At 38.3% G+C, this 17,361-nt stretch overlaps 1 protein-coding gene across 1 annotated transcript in view; it reads left to right on the top strand.

The window, feature by feature from the left end:
* The first annotated feature begins 10,141 nt into the window (after positions 1–10,141).
* Positions 10,142–17,361, top strand: part of ctnnd2a (catenin (cadherin-associated protein), delta 2a) — a 143,986-nt gene continuing 136,766 nt past the window's right edge. The window contains exon 1 of the mRNA XM_081352181.1: positions 10,142–10,547. Within this exon, the coding sequence (XP_081208307.1) occupies positions 10,157–10,547 (391 nt within the window). The 5' untranslated portion in view covers positions 10,142–10,156. The remainder of the gene's footprint in view (positions 10,548–17,361) is intronic.

The raw sequence follows: 17,361 nt of genomic DNA, 5'->3' as shown, positions 1-17,361 counted from the left end.
CGCTTTGCGCTTTGACACTTGCGTTTCAGATCGTTAAAATAGGGCCCACTGTGTGTGTTTTATGGAGGATATATTACTCCACCGAAAACTTTACTGATCTTCTCCCAGAAAAGTTGCATGTCACTGATCTTTTTTTGGAGTTCAAAGAGGCTTTTAAATAAGTTATTGACTTTGCACATTCTGTTAAAGTTGGCGATGAGAAAAATGCCACAGGTTTTTGCAATCCAATTCTAGCTTTAAAGTCGAAATAATCAAAACAGATAACGCCTCTTCTGAACACACATCTCAAGCACAACATTCTCTGGGCTTCAGGCGTTAGAACACCACATCCTAACATAAAAGGCCATGAATTATGTATTGAAACTAAGTATATTTACTATAACGGTCTGGAATTACGGTGAGCTCTAACGCTTTGCTAAGAACGGGGTAGCTTTCAATAATTTATCTGATAGCAGGGTGAGTCGACATAAAGTAGCTGGAGTGTTGTGGAGGTGTCTAATGTGGACACGCTTTTATGCATTATCTGACAGCCAACAAACATTGGCCTCTGTGCTCCAAAGACGTTATTCTTTGAATGGAGCTGGTTCAGAATGCATTAGTAATCTAAGCAATACAGGAATAAGAAAAAGACTGATGTCTACAAGGCATCGGTCTCAGTGCCTGCTATGTGTAATGCCAGACTTTTCGAATTGTTTCCTTAGGTTTAATTTTATATATCAATGTCACCCTCTTTCTTGTACTGAGTCAAAGCAGCATAAGGATTTTGCTTTTGCTCTTGCAAGCCTTGTAAAAGAACATAAAAAAGTCGATTCTTCATGAAATGTTTCATCCTAGAGAGATGGAGCCCAGCATAAAAAGGAGAGGAGCTACTTGTGGTAATATTTTATATGTGTCCAACAGTCCATGCACTTCCATGATGGGATTATATATTTTTAGTACAAGTTTATTCCATCCAGAGGTTAATTTAACAGCCTGGAAGTATACGTGAAATGTTGTCAAGCACCTTCTTCATACCATGGCAGGAGAAACGACTGTAATTTATCCAATTTTCTTCTGCTGTCTATCGGGTCTGTTTATTCTATTAGTAATTTTTGGAGTGGAGTTGGTTGAGGCTCTCAGTCAACACAAATGTTACCATTAGCTAACCATTTACTATCTTACAGACAATTTAAACAAAACACAAAGATTTTATGATGTGCTTGTGAAGTATAACTAAAGATGATCAGTAGGCTACTTATATTTTGATGATGTAACATACTAATTTGGGATTTTGCTTTTGTGCTTACTGAAACTGTTTGTAAATGCTGTTAAGTATGGAATAACGTATCAAGCTTCGCATTCGGGTCCTCATCACGCTGTGAGGGTTTATTTTTCGATAACAGCCAGCTGGATGTACATTATCTTGCTTATTACACAGCTACTTGCCACATAAGTTTGTAATTAGATATGAAATATTGAAAACAGTTCATAGCAAGCAGCTTTGAGCCTAGACGAACAAACAAGTTCAAACAAAACAGACATTAAAGGGACAATGTACAGTCGTATCACTTAATGCACAGATTTTCACCACATACTGTTAATATTGACTGGGACATGAAATATTGATTTGAGAAGAAAACGTTTTAAAATCGTACCTGTTTATTATAATCTTATAATCCATTACAGTGGGTGGGCGACATACTGGTAGTTACGATTAACCGGTAGAAATTTGTGAACCGGTAGAGATTCTTGACTATCGTCTCTATCGCGGTTACGCTCACGTGACGTACCCGTGCTGCTCCGTCATGAAAGCTTATCATTTGAATGTACATTAAGCCTTTTAATTAGCCTTTAAATCATTCAAGTGCAATAAGCAGCGAAAGAGGACTATTTTCGTGCTTGTGCTGTCTAAGAAACTCTTCTGAGCGCTGTGAGAGATGCGCGCAAATGAAGCCGCTGCTCATACAGCGCGCGAGTCTTGAACTTAGTTGTTTTTGGCGCCTTATTTGGCTTGAACGGTCAAATACACACTCGTATGTGTCAAAATGCCAGTCTTTGCGAGTATCCTTGTAAACAAAGTCGTTTATATCTTAAATTAATGCAAACATTTGAGAAATAGAGCGCAAGTGAATCAGTATGCTTTATTAAATCGGTGTATTCGGTATTAAAGTGACAGCAGTATAATAATCCTGCTGCCGATTATGCCATTTAATTCTAATCAGACAATCCCATTGCTCTTGACTGAATCCCTTTTGTAACTTTAATAACAATAAATGAATATTTAATTTGCACCTTGAAGACTATGTAGTGTTTTTGTACAATTGATTACTTTATACAATTTATGTAGTATCTTTATATAGGACTATCTAGTGCTTGAAGTTTTTTAGTTTTTTTGTCTTTGTTCAATTGTAGTTTTTTGTCCAATTGCTTAATTAGTTTCTTTGTTCATATTGTACTAATTCATCTCTTGACTGTTTACTTGAGCTTGACAGTGTTTTTTTTTTTTACTTGTGGCATTCGTTTTTTTGTGATATTGAAATTGGTGATGAGATTTATGAAATTTCAGTGGTATCAAAAGCTTTCATATTATAAAAACGTATAAAAGCAAAAATAAATGTATTGTGATAGATATCGTACTTATATTGTGATATAATATTTTGGCTGTGAATATAAATAATATTTACAAAAAAATATTTAATGACCCTATCACAGCATAATAGACAGTTAGAGGTCTGTTTTTAGGCTTCATTTATACAGCAAGACCTAATGCACATAAATCTAATATGGTTAATTGTTTGGTTTTAACTTGGTCTTTGTGGATTGGTCTAATGAATAAAATTGTTTTGGGGGGGGGGGGGGGAACGGAGACATGGGAAAAGAGGAGCGTTCCTATATGAACACCTCCCACAGAGGCTTTTGAAATGGCTTTTGGAGGGCTGTACATTGGAGATGCGTGACTTATTTTTTGTGATTCAGTGTACAGAGCTGCACAGCTCTTTGATGTTTGAGTTTCAGCAACACTGATTTACATGTATGGAGGTGTTAGCCTCAGTTAAACTAATCTAGCCGCTCTGTTTTAAGGAGGTGAATGAGAGCACGGCAGATCTCTTGGGTAGGCTTGACTGAGGATGGGGGAAGTCAGATATTTAAGAGCTGTGTAAGTGTCTTACACTAGGTGAGGAGCTATATTTAGGGTCACTGCTGTGATGCTGTAGCTGCAGCCTTTTAGACATGCTGTTTCAAATGAGAAAATGATTCCCTGGTAGCTGAAAAAGACGTAAACAAAAAAATACATATGCATATGTATAAAAGTAAAGGAACAAAAAGCACATTCGAATATTAGCATGAGTGACAGCAATATATCAGTCTGGATGATATTTAGTCAATTGATTATCAGAGTTGGCCAATAACATGGCCTTATGGTCATTGAACAGAAATGGTATTCACCTATGTCAATTTCCAAATTTTATTTTATTTTTAATGCTGTCAAAATTAGCAAGTTAACACATGTGATTAATTTAACGTGTTAAAAATATATAACACAATTGATGCAGGAAACGTTTTTTCCTGTCATCCTTGATGTAAAGCTGGCAAACTTTACATTATATGACCAATCTCTTATTCATGCAAATGCTTTTAAACCCTTCAAGTGCGATAAGACACAAAAGATAACGCAATGCAGTACAGGTACACGTCTAGGAATCTCCTGTGTGACACTCACACAATCATGTACGCACAGAAAGCCACTTCAGACAGCGCTTGAACGGACAAAATCACACATAATTATGCCCAAATGCCCGTTTTGTGAGTATCCTCACAAGCACAGTCTTAAATGAGTTAAATAAAGTCTTAAATGAATGAAAAGAGTTACGAGAAAATGGGATGTATATCAGATCCACATCATGTGTGGCAGGTCTTAAAGTGACAGCAGCCTAATAAACCTGCTGCTGTCTGTCATTAAGGATAATCAAAGAACAGAAGGAAAATAGAAAATCACTTGCTCACTGCTCTTGACTGATTTATTTTGTAGCTTTAATAAGGACTCATCTATATTTAATTTATAATATATGGAGTAAAGCCTGCAAAGTGTTAACTTTATTCAATTTCTGTATATATCCTACCTGTTAGGCCTACCTAAAAATCGTAAAGCACTGTTTACAAGAGTCAAAAACAACAAAAGCATACTTTTTGTGCATTTTTGTACATGGGCCAATAGAAAAAATAACCCTGACATAATGAAGGGCACAGGTAAATGTGACATTTATTATAATGGGGTTATGTGGAGATTGTTTCACTTACTGTACATTAAAAGTTTATAATAAATGTAAAAATATATATATTCAGCTTTCAATTATACTGTAATGCTGAATGGATATGATTTATGGCTAAAACTGAGAGTTATTTTTAATTTTTGTTTTAGAGAGACTACTGGTCTTATTTCATAAAAAGATGCTGAAATATAGCCTACTGTCTTTATGTTTTTAAGTTGTTTCTACATTATTAGGATTAGAATGTATGTGACAGCATTGAAGAAATAGTTCAGCATGCAGCCTCTCATGTACTGCAGCTTTTGATCAACTTTAATGGCATTTGAGACTTCACCTTGCCATGCCATGAAGTCTGATGACCTTCTGATAATTTGGCCAAGGGTCCAGGACAGAGGAAAGCATTAGGATAACCAAAGCTTTGAAAGCATCGCATTCCCCACGTCTGATCAGGGGCTTACAGATCAATGCAAACATAAATGAGAGCAGCATGCTATTATGGACTCGAATAATGCACCAATTTTCTTATCTCTTCAGACCAGCTTGATGGATCTGTCTGATAGAGGAGCCATAGATTATTTTGTAGCACGAGGAGAGCAGACAACATCCTCCTCCTGAGAAACCTGAGATGCTTTAACTCAAGCTGTTTTTAAAGGCACAGTATTTTGTGAGTGGAGGGGGAAAAAAACAATCATTATTTTCACAGTATGTTTCAGGGAGCAGCTAATCTGTTTGAGACTGATAGTCCAAACATGGGCTTGCTGAAGGCTACATCAGGGTTGATAGCATCTTGACAAACTATGATTGTTGATGCAATCTCATTTGCTGTCAGATTGTCCCAGAGCCGCTCTCCAAACACGCAGTTTGGCTGTAGCTGATTATCTTTGTAATCTGACAGGGATGGACATTTTGGTCATTATGTTTAAGTATTTGACAGATAAATGATAAACTGAGTACACAAGAGAGGGCTTAGGTGGCACACATGCTATTTTTGTTATTATTAGTAGTAATGAATGGAAATAATGGATTATATACAGTATGTATGTATATGTATATATATATATATACTGTATATAATCTATGTATGTATATACATACATACTGTATATAATTCACTGATAAATAAAGTCCTTAACAGCAATGTTTAAACATTTATTAATGTGCTAACTTAAAATTAGAACAGCTCTGATTTATCATTTTGCCAGTGTTTAAGCATTGTTGTAAAGGACTTATATTAATAAGTCACATGACACTTACTGCAAAGATTGCACTTTCAAATCTCTCTCAAGTTTTTGGGGGATCTAGTTCCAGCTAGTGATTAATGCAATGATCTCTTTACAGCTTTTTCTATACAATTATACTGTAACCACTAACTTATTAAAAAATGGGGTATTTTTTGACACATTTGTGTATAGTTGTTACTAAATGTTTTAAAGTTTGGATGAAAAAGCCATCAGTCCATTATTCTTCAAGTCTTCATGACTGATCATGATCAATTATCCTCAAGCCCATCCCTAGTTCTGCCAGCTCTTCAGTTGTTTGCTGACATGCGCACACACACGCATACACACTTCATTTTTCTTGGTTTCTCTCCTCTCGCACGTTATTTTGCTTGTGGGTTTTCTCTTGTCATTTTAATCCCCATCTCGTGCTGTCTTTCGCTCGCTTCTTTGCTTCTCTCTCTATTTCACTCCTCCCCTTCTAATAAATTATGTATGCCATTTCTGCCAGGCTGAGGGCTGCATTGCTGCCTTGCTGAATTGCTCTCTCCCTCTCTCTCCATCTCTCGCTCTCTCTCTCTCTCTCTCGCGCGCTCTGCACACAGGACCGAGTCTGCTCTCTCAGAGCTCACTGCAGCTCAGCTCGAACCCAGAGGGCTCCCTCCAGTACTCCGCCAGCTACCATAGTAACCAGACCCTGGCCCTGAGCGACTGCTTGTCTGCACCACAAACCCAGCAGCCTCAGCCCCCTCCACGCTCCAGCGGCCAGCCCGGAGGAGCCGTGCACAGCTACAACCAGGTGAGCGCTTCTTCTTTCCTTATTTCCTCCTGGTCTCGTTACAATACCACCCCTCACTTTTTGTATTTTCACCTCCTCTCTCTTTGTTTTTCGACGCGACTGCTCTGTTCTGTTCTACTCGTGATCAGGGATGTTGTAGCAATTTTTCTTTTTTGGGACTGGCACTGAATGATTCCCGGGCTCCAGCTTGGGATCATGTTTCAAGCTGCTGCCTAAAAAGTGATTTCAAAACCTGATTAAAGCAATTAACTGCAAAACCGAAGCGTTTGTCAGCAGACGGCAGCGGTACTGCATTGCATCGAGCGGCGAGAGTGTGCAAGGCAAACTTTGTCATTATCCGGGGAGTTAAATTGTGCCCTGTTGATGAGACTGTAATTACAGCAAACCCTGCAGGGCGGTTTCTCCCAACTTTCATTTCTTTTAAATGAGTCTCGCACACCTGCTACAAGCTAGAAATGTTCCCTAAAAAGGTACGAAGTCTGTTCAGACCACAAATATTTAATTTCCTCCATGTTCGCTAATTAACCGGATGTCTAACGCATGCAAATGATAGAAGAAGTGCCTGAGCGGTCGGTCACGGTAAAGCTGACATTGGCACATCCTCACTCTCTCGCTCCCTCGCCCTCCCTTTTGCTCTCTTGCCTTTCACATCCTTAGACACTTTTAATGAACACATAGGCCCTCTGTCTTTTATTGAAAGATGCCCAGCGCGTCCTCAGCCCTCCGGACTTGTTTCTGAGATAGTCGATGAGGGCCTCTCTGCGAAGATTCTTAGAAAACGTTCTCATTTTAAATTAATGCGGTTTCACAGAAAGATGTTTTTTTCACATTGAACGCAAAAAAATGTGTTGTGTTTCCAGCGTCTCTCTTTTTCTTTCTCTTCTGTGTTTGTGTGGACTGTTGGGTTGGTTGTGTGGAGGGTAATCTGAAGAGGGCTTGTCTGCTCCAGGATGGGTTTATATAACACAACACATCAGTTAGGTGCTTTTATGTAGATATTTTTAACACCATAAACCTCTTGTTCCCTAAATAATTCATCCACATCAGGAGCCAGTTACAGTCTCTTCAAGTAGGTGTTTCTCTTCTCTCTACGCCGGGATGCATTTCTCCCTCTTAGCAAGAGAGAGAGAGCGAGAGAGAGAGAGAGAGAGAGAGAGAGAGAGAGAGAGAGAGAGAGAGAGAGAGAGAGAGAGAGAGAGAGAGAGAGAGAGAGAGAGAGAGAGAGAGAGAGAGAGAGAGAGAGAGAGAGAGAGAGAGAGAGAGAGAGAGAGAGAGAGAGAGAGAGAGAGAGAGAGAGAGAGAGATGGAAAGATAAAGCATTCAGAAATGATGGTATAATTGCATTACACCTTGGTATAACATGATATTGAGCTATTAAATGCCTTTTTTAAATCTTCACAATCCTATCTTGAGAGGATTCTTCCATCTCTTCCATCTCATTCATTAAAGTCTTATCAGGAGAAGCAGCACACTCTTGAAAATAAAGATTACAGTTACAACCAAAAAGCTTTTTGCAGCCTGATATCACAGGAGAACCTTTTTACATTCCACAGCTTATTCTTTAATTCTTTATAGTAAACCATCTCTAAGCAGGGCTTCAGGATATCTAGAAGAAGCAGTATGGTGATATAAAGACCATGCATCAAGAATGTACTGTGATAGTCTTCAAAGAATCAGGTGATCAAGATTTGGCCAAGTTGGTCAAGCTCTTTATTGTCACTGTTCAGGCGCAACGCAATTGTACAACACTGTCCCATGTGAAGCTTGATCTCACAACCTTCAGATTATGTGATGGCATGTCGACAAAGCAAAGACTTAGGTTAGGAATGGGATATGACAGGGATGGGAAACTCGGTCATGGGGTGCCACTATCCAACCCAGTTTAGCTCCAACCCTGATCAAAAAAACTTGGAGCTAAACTTGGAAGGACAGCAGCACTCCAGGACCGACATTGCCCATCCTTGGGTTACAGTGATCACCAAGTTGCCCAACAACCAATTAGTTCATTAGTGAGGTTGAATTACTAAAGCTCAAAGTATTGTTTGGCCATCTGCGTTACACAACGGTCCGCGCATTGCCCGTTTGCAGACGTCCGAGCACACCGCCCCTGTGCAGCCCAATTTTTGTGTCCGTGTGGACGGTGCGGGTACAACAGTCTATATGCATGTTGCATGCATGCAGTCTATATGCTATATGCAAGGTGAATGTTGAGATGGAAGAGTCCATTAGGTGGCAATATGCAGTTGTGATGTGCAGTAGATGAAGAAGAGTGTGACAAGCAATAGTCTGTACTAGCCTAATGCTAATTCCAGCACTCACATTTTGCTGAAGTGCCTCCTCTATCGTTCGCCAGTATTGATCTTTTTTCACTCTGTCGTGGTAGTCCTTCAAGGAAATAAAACATACAGTAGGTAGGAGTATTGTTGCCATAGCTCCACAAACCTTTCCTTCATTTCATAATTCCACCTAACAGCACCAATACAATCATCTCTCTTTTGTTTCGACATGTTTGAAAGAGCTTCTGTGCTTCTATTGCTCAATGTCACAGATGTGATGGAACCCGTCATGGAGGACCAAAAAAAATTTTGTCGTGACAACGTGAAGCGTCACAGACGCGGCATCGGTTGATGTCGTATGTGCAATGTATATGCAATAACTTCTGTTTACAATAAATGTTTCTTGCGTCCCGACGCCCATTGCCGTTTACGAATCACCCGAAGCACTACGTTTAACAGATCGTGCCAAAATTGTGCCAAAATCGTGTAATCTGAACCTGTCATTATTTTATTTTATTGTATTTTTTATTTTGTTTTCAAGGTTTTTAAGGTGGATTCTAGTAAATTCCACTTATAAACTGTTGTCAATAAGGAGATTCACTGAAGAATCTTTAAGAACATAGTTTGGAGGCAAACAAAGCTGGGTTTAGCTTTAAATGTCATACACTTTTCTAGCACAAACATTCTCTCTATCTTCAAGACCTTTGCCTCATATTTATTCAACTCTCCATTTGAATGTTATTACCTGATATCAATGCAATGAAGGAGACATAAAACCCCGCTAAGCTTTTTTTCCCACCACTGGAAATTGCACTGACTGCCAGTTTAAAAATAACCTAATTTATTCTGAATAAGAATAATCAGGTTTCATGCTTTCTGTAAATGAGAAACAGTGGAACTAATGTTTCATTGTAATCACCCACAATCATCATGGTGATTATGAGGAATCTAAAGGAAGAAATGTTTATTCACACGCCAAAGCGTCTTTCTAAATGACTGGCCCTGCGCCAGCATTAATTTGCCCGGCTATATTGCATGTATATGCAATAACTTCCATTTACAGGCTTTTTTATGTGTTCGGGAAACATGCTTGCATATTACTTTCAAAGGAAATATTGTCTTATATATCACCATCTGAATATCAAGTAAACCAACTTACCCCTAAAGGGATAGTTATTAGTCGAAAATTAAAAGTCATCATTTACTCGCCCGTCGTGTCATTCCAAACCTCTATGACTTTCATCCTTCTATGGAACTCAAAAGAAGATATTTTGGTGAATGTTTTTGGTCATTTTGTCATGTTATGAAAGTCATTAGGGTCAAAAACGTAAATTTAATCAATATTACTCAAGAACCGACCACAGAAGAAAGAAATGACACGAGGGCGAAATTTTTCTTTTTAATAAGGATCTGTTTTGATTAGATATAACAGTTATCTTACTCTTCTCCTAGGTGACATCTAACCGTGCTGCCCAGCTCGCGGCGGGCGACTCCTGTCAGAGCCATGGCGGTGCCCTGCTGTCCGGTTCCCAGCATCCGTCTGCAGCGTCCGGCCCGGGCCTGTATTACTCTAGCTCTACTCTGCCTGCCCAGCGCGTCAGCTCACCCCTGAACTCAATGCAGTCCAGCGGATCCCCGACTAAACTGCAGCGTCTGGGTTCGGCCTCTGACACGTCAGGTTACGCCACCACCCAGCGCCTGCCCTCCTCATCCTCCTCGGCCTCCCCCAAGCCTTCTCCGGGCAGGCTTGCCAAATCCTACAGTAGTAGCTCGCCGATCAATGCGGTGGGCATCGGAGGATCACCTGGCACTCACGCTTCAGGCTCCCCTCACCGGTTAGCGTCTCCACCCAATAACGCATCACCTATCTATCAGCAGCTGCAGAGCGCCGGAGTGTCTACTTATGCCACGCTTTCGCCCAAAAGGCTGGTGCACTCGGCTGAGCAGTACAAGATATCCCACGATCTCTACGCCACCGCCACTCTACAGAGACCAGGCAGCCTTGCTGGTGAGTAACAACTCCTGACCTGCCTTTGACTAGCCAACTGGGATTTTCAAGTCGCGGCAATTTAATAAACATTGTGTGGGTTTTTCTATGGGGACGTTTTGGAAGCATGAAATACTTTCAGACACCCAAGAAAACAGTACAAGTCCATTATTTGCTGTTATCTGGGAATGTATTTTCTGTGAAACGCTCAAATAAACAGCAGCAAGAAACGAAAACAAGTACATCAGTGTGCAGACAACTTGTGCTAGCAGGCAAGACTTTTTGAAACTTATAATTGATTTTGATCAGCTTTGAAGTGAAGGAGCATTCACACTGACTATGATTTGATGAAACAAATCAAAGCTTAATATTAAAAAATTACAAAAGCGCATATGGAAAATAAAAATAATAATGGAAATAAAAAATGGATATATATTTATATATATAGTAGCCTATATAAATAATACTAAAATAACACTGCTAGGTGGTACAGTCTTAATGAGTGAGTCAGTGAATCATTCATTCAATCGGTTTGTTCAACACATTTTTTCAAGTGAAAAGGTGTTTTAGATCGGTGACATCATCAGGACCGCGTGAACGTTTGGAGAACAGATAGCTCCTTATGCTTTTGAATCGCTTTTGCGGTACTTTGATGCCATACACCAATCAGTAAGTGCAGCGTCTATTTAAGGCGAACACGCTTAATGTGAGTGAATCAATGAAACATTCATTCAACTGATTCGTTCAAAAACATAGATTCGTTCAGCAAGAAACCGCATATACTGTTTTTATCAGAGAAGTGCAACATTTGATAGTTCGTTAACTTTGTTTGGAACTATTTCATCAAAAGTACACAAAGTAACTGGTAAAATTGTGTCTACAGTGCTGGATTTTTTTTTTTTATTTTTGTTTGAACTATTTTATAAAAGCAACATATTGCAAAAGCAATGTCACACACTTCAGCCTATATATACACATGTATATATATATACATGTGTGTGTGTGTGTGTGTGTGTGTGTGTGTGTGTGTGTGTGTGTGTGTGTGTGTGTGTGTGTGTGTGTGTGTGTGTGTGTGTGTGTGTGTGTGTGTGTGTGTGTGTGTGTGTGTGTGTCATAGCTCAATACTCATTGATCTTGGGTAAATAAATTCAACTCTGTGGTAGACAGAGAAATTTGATACTCATATAAGTTTTCACATAGAGAGCACCTAGGGAACCACATTTGTTTTCCATGCATGCTTTCTTTACTGATCCCTACATTCAGCCCCTTAAGTCAAGAGACTTCAGCTCTTCCTTTGAAGGAACATAGCACTTTGATATGAAGACTCGTTCTCGCTCCGCAGTTAAACATCAAAGAGGTTCGGTAACAATTCATTTATTCAGTCATATACCATACGTGGCTGTTGTTGTAATTAGTGTTGCTATTTTTGCATTTAACATGTTACTATAGTATGTAGAAAATAGTCTCAATCAATCTTAGGTCAAAGACGACAGGCTTTGATTTTAAATTACAAGCAAAAAACAACACAAATAAAACTCATGCTTTTAAAGTGAAAAGCTTTTATACTTCTCAATGTGTTTAGTTTAATTGCTTTATTAATTGCTTTAACCTGTTAGTTTTCAATTTCCATTTATGACTATTAAGCCTGTAAACAACAATCATCCCATTACATTCTTCTAAGGTCATTTACATATGTTATTAGGTTAAAAGACACAAATAATAAATACTGTATATAAGAAAAGATAAATTTTCTAATTTATTACATTTTATTTTATTATTACTGAGATGGCAAAGCTGAATTTTCAGATCATCACATGATCCTTCAGAAATCATTCTAATATGCTGATTTGCTGCTCAAGAAACATCAAGAAATATTTCTTATTATTATCAATGTTGAAAAGAGTTGTGCTGCGGAATATTTTTGTGATGAAACCATGATAGTTTTTTTTAAGGATTCTTTGATGAATAAAAAGTTCTAAAGAGCGGCATTATTATTTGATAATAGTTTTAATGTGACTTTTGATCAATTTAATGCGTTCTTACTAAATAAAAATATGAATTTCTTCAACAACAAAAAAATCTTGCAGACCCCAAACTTTTGAATGGTGTTCAAATGAATTAATTTAGTCCATCTGTTAATGTCGGGGTCGGGCAAGAAAGAAGAGACTAGGATCTAACCGTGCAACCCAGTTATTTTATTCTGAAATTCAGAGACGCTTTGTGCAATAAGCCAGCAAACACAGCTGCATTCAGAGCGGGAGCCTGTTATCTAAATCACCCGTTTAACAGGCCGATTGTGGACCTGTGTAAGGTATTGTGGATTACAGCCCTATATTACCTGCCACATTGTCAGCTCTTCATCAAACCCGCTGAGAGAAACAGGCGCACAATGGGAAACAGCGGGCCAGTGCCAAACTGTCCTTCAGCCCGTGCTGAGCCATCACCGGCTCTCCCGCTTGTCTCTTTGATTAAAGTCCGGCATCCCGCGTCTGTACACCTCCACCAGTGTCTGTACAGTGGGAATGCTCCAGCATGCTGGCCATGGACCGAGAAAAATGAGCCCAGTCCATCCACCGGTGCACTGACGGAAAGCTGATTAGATTTGAAGGCAATTACGTAGTTTAGACAAGAGACTTTGTTTGCAAGGCTTCTCTGATTTCTCAAGGGTATTTGATGCGTTTGGTGAGCCTGTCGTTCATGATGTAGTATATGGAGGGATTGTTGGCGAGGGGCTGATGATGTGTGTCATTACAGCTGGAGGCAGTGTGAGAGAGAATAGCAGAGTTGGACTCTTACTAAGACTGAGAAAGATGGACCTTTAATGCTTGTATTGAAACAAGGTGAATCATGGAGAATCATTGTAAGCAGCACAAAAGCATGGTGTTTCTAGGAAAAAACTTGATTTTCTGGTTTGACTTGTGTGGTTAAAATGACTCCTGAATAAGCTTCTCACTTCACATGAGCATCAGCATGAAAGTACTATGAAAATACAGGCCTATTTAGAGCAAATGTAATTGTAGAGGTAGAAAAAGGTTTTCTTCATAGCTGATATATGCTGTACCTTACTATCATTTTCCTGTTAATTCACTCCTCTTGTCTTATCTGTTTTACTTGCTTTAATGTAGAAGAATTGTAGATATACAAATGATGTATATCATTTTAAAACGGGTAGTTTGGCCTATTTTTATTAGCCTAAAGCCTTTAATTGTTGGCTAAATGAATAACTCACATCATGGAAGTTTTGGATGAACTATCCCTTTAATATTAGAATTTGTATTGTTGTTGTTGTTGTTGTTGTTGTTGTTAAACATATTATGAAAAGTATTCATTTATTATTAAAATAATCAATTATATTTATATAATATTCATATTTTCAAACATTAGTAATAATAATAATAATAATAAATTACAAATATGTACATTTAAGAATAAAATATTATTTTAGTAATGATTAAATGATATTTAACAATAAATTAACACTATAATAATAATAATAATACATTTCAAAATGCATAAGTATAATATAAATATAATGTATTTTAAAATGATAAATGTAGTTTAATGATAAATTATTAGCACCTATTATTGTTGTTAAATAATTTATTATTAAATATTATTAAAATTAATACATAACATTTATATTAATGTATGTATTATTAATATTGTGGTGGTGTTATTTAAATATTGTGAAATTCTAATAATTTATCATTAAAATAATAAAGTATATTTATGTCATATTTGTAGTTTTAACGTAGTAGAAGTAGTAGAATTCATATAATAATAAATTAAAAATACATACATTTAAGAACAATATATTATTTTAATAATCAATACATGATATTTAATAAGTTTATTTAATAAATTATTTAACAACTATTATTGTTGATACAGTATTTTATTATTAAATACCCTTTATTTATTATTAAATTAATACATTATTATTATTATTATTAGTAGTAGTAGTAGTAGTAGTAGTATTATGAATAAAAAGATGAATGATCATTATAATAATAAACAATTCTAATAAAAATAATAATAATAATAATAATGCAGCTCAAAAGGCTGTTTATTGTTGCCAATCAATTTAGCAACTTGACACATAAATGCAAAATTAAATTGATGGGCAGTCATCTGTATGTGTATAGAATTTTTAAAGCAGTTTCGAATATGGCTCCGATTTTAGAGCCGAAGCGTTATGTTATTATAATTGAGATTAATAATTGAGCTTCACTAGGCACTACATTAGACCCTACTCTCAATCTATCATCCTCACGCTTTTATGACAGTAAACAGAGAGCACAATGCACATCCTATGGTCAGACATCTGAAGCACTATTAGCACTGCCTGTGATTAGACATTGAAGAGGTGCTTCAGAGCGCTTGTCTAAGTTCTTCCAAATGTGTTCCAGATGTACAAACCTATTTATTCAGCCAGCTTTTGGATGTATCCTGATGGATCTCCTCCTAACACTAAAGAAATCAGGTTAGGGATGAGGGGCGTTTGCCTGCCGGACACCGATAAGGTGATTACACAAAATGCTGTATCAAAGGAATGTGTATTTCTCTTTTAGATATAAAGTTTCATCATTAGGAGAGTAGGGAGCGTGAGGGCAGACTGAATGGATGTTATGCGTTTCTCCTCTCCAACGGGAACGGTTTTGCTAGTTTGTATAGGTGTCTTTGCAGGAGCTGCTGACCTGTCCGTCCAAATCCTTCACTTGGACAAAGAGTCTAGCTTAGAAATTGCCTTTGAAAAGCTGTTATTCTCCTGCAGCGAGTCATGCTGCTTTGCTTGTAATCACTTGGACCTGTTGGCAACATCTGTGACAGGATGTTGTCTATCTCTCAGTTTCTATCTGTTCTTACATGTCTCTTGTCCTCCTGGCTGCTTGTCTGTCAGTCTTCCTATCTGCCCAGTTAGCCATCTGTCTGTCTCTCAGGCTGGCCGTGTCTCTCAGCATCTACCCTGTTGAAGAGACCAGCATATGTTGCGTTTTGGATTCTGCTGTCCCCAACAGGGTTTAGCTTAACCAACAAGACGACGACTTCCTTTTTTTCAACCAGCTTCCCAGAAAGAAAAGCATGACTATGCTGGTCGACCATTCAGACCAGGACCAAACCAGCATAGAAATTGGCTGGAAGTCTTTTCAGCATATCATGTACCCTCAAATGTAAAGGGACCCCCTTCCTAAAATAAAGGCAGCTTTTATACTGTGATGAAAAATAGTATAAAGTATTAAGACATGTTGTTTCCCAAATTAAATAACTGGCTTTTAAAATGTCACAGTATTAAGAACAATTATCTGGAGATACTGCAATTCACTGGCACCAGTGTTGCCTAAATATTTATAAAGATGAAATTGACACATTCATATTTAAACGAAAAAATATATTTAAATATTTTCTGGAGAACTTTTACTCTGTATGTTGACAGTATTTTTCTTTTCCTTTTTTTCTACTTGTTATTAATGTAAAATATTTAAAATATATTAAAAAAACTGGTTTGGGTTGTATTTCTTACAAATTTTTATTTCTCAGAAATTTTCCCCAGACCCTCAAACACCCTCTTTCAGCCCCCTGCGGGTTCCAGACACCAGGTTTAAAAAAAACTCGCTTTCACATCAACTATTGGTGTTATCTACAAAAGTTCATATCTTATTCTCCGAATCTCATGTCATTCATCTTTTCCACCTGGTCAGAAGAAAATAGAGCATCTCAGATGATAAAGCCGAGTGAGAGAGCTTTATATAGGGTTTTAGCGATTTTGGATGTATCCTGATGGATCTCCTCCTAACACTAAAGAAATCAGGATAGGGATGAGGGGCGTTTGCCTGCCGGACACTGATAAGATGATTACACGAAATGCCCTCTATCTACACCTTCTTATTTTCAGAACATTACACAATTAAGTCCTGCGAAGCATCAGAGCACCAGAAGCAGATCAGACATTGCAGTAGTTTGAAGATTAACATGCACATACTTGTTCTGTTCCAACGGCCTTGAGGAAGCATCTCCGTTCCGCTGGTTGTTTGCATTGCCGTTTAGAGTAGTACATCTCTGTCATTCAGTGAAAACCAATGAGACAAGCTGCCAAGATCCAGAGAAATCCTGAGGTAAAACAACTCTAAAGATTGTGTGTCTGTGGCGTCCCTATAGGCCAGTGCAAAGCCAGGATATAAAGTGTGTGGATCGATTCGAGAATGTGAGTGAATGTTGAGTTAGCATTCACATTCCTCTTGTGTTTAAGGTTCATAAACATCTACTTCACAGTCTCCTTGTTTCTCACTGGAGATTCCAACATGCACTCTTGATCAAGAAGGGAAGGATTTAGTGATGGAGACGAGACCGCCTATGCCGAGTCCGAGTCAAGACCGAGTCTTTGAAGGGTCGAGACCGAGTCGAGACCGAGTCCGTTGGTTTTCAAATACAGTCGAGTCCGAGTCAAGACCGAGTCTTTGAGGAAGCAAGTCCGAGTCGAGACCGAGTCTTTAGGAGTCGAGACCAAGACCATAAAAACATGTCAGTTTTCATTTTCATGATATATCACCCCAGTTAATAATCAACAGTTAGGCCTACAGACTAAGCTAGATTGGGAATTGTTTAGAGGAGCAGTCTTAACGTCTTAATATGGACTATGCTGAAGTGAAGTCACTGACACTGACCTACTGACACTCACCGGCAGCAGAGCCATAAGGGGGTCGCACACCGGACGCGCAGCACCACGTCTTTTAAATTCTAACACATTATTCTCTATGAGTGTACACACACACCGGCGGTGCCTTTCGGCGTCTGTCCGCGGCGCCCAGCTACGGCTCAGGACCTTGTTCGAAATCCT

This window comes from Scardinius erythrophthalmus (genome assembly GCF_964197995.2).
Source record: "Scardinius erythrophthalmus genome assembly, chromosome: 22".
NCBI classification, from domain to species: domain Eukaryota; kingdom Metazoa; phylum Chordata; class Actinopteri; order Cypriniformes; family Leuciscidae; genus Scardinius; species Scardinius erythrophthalmus.
This window is presented reverse-complemented; position numbering and strand designations above follow the sequence as displayed.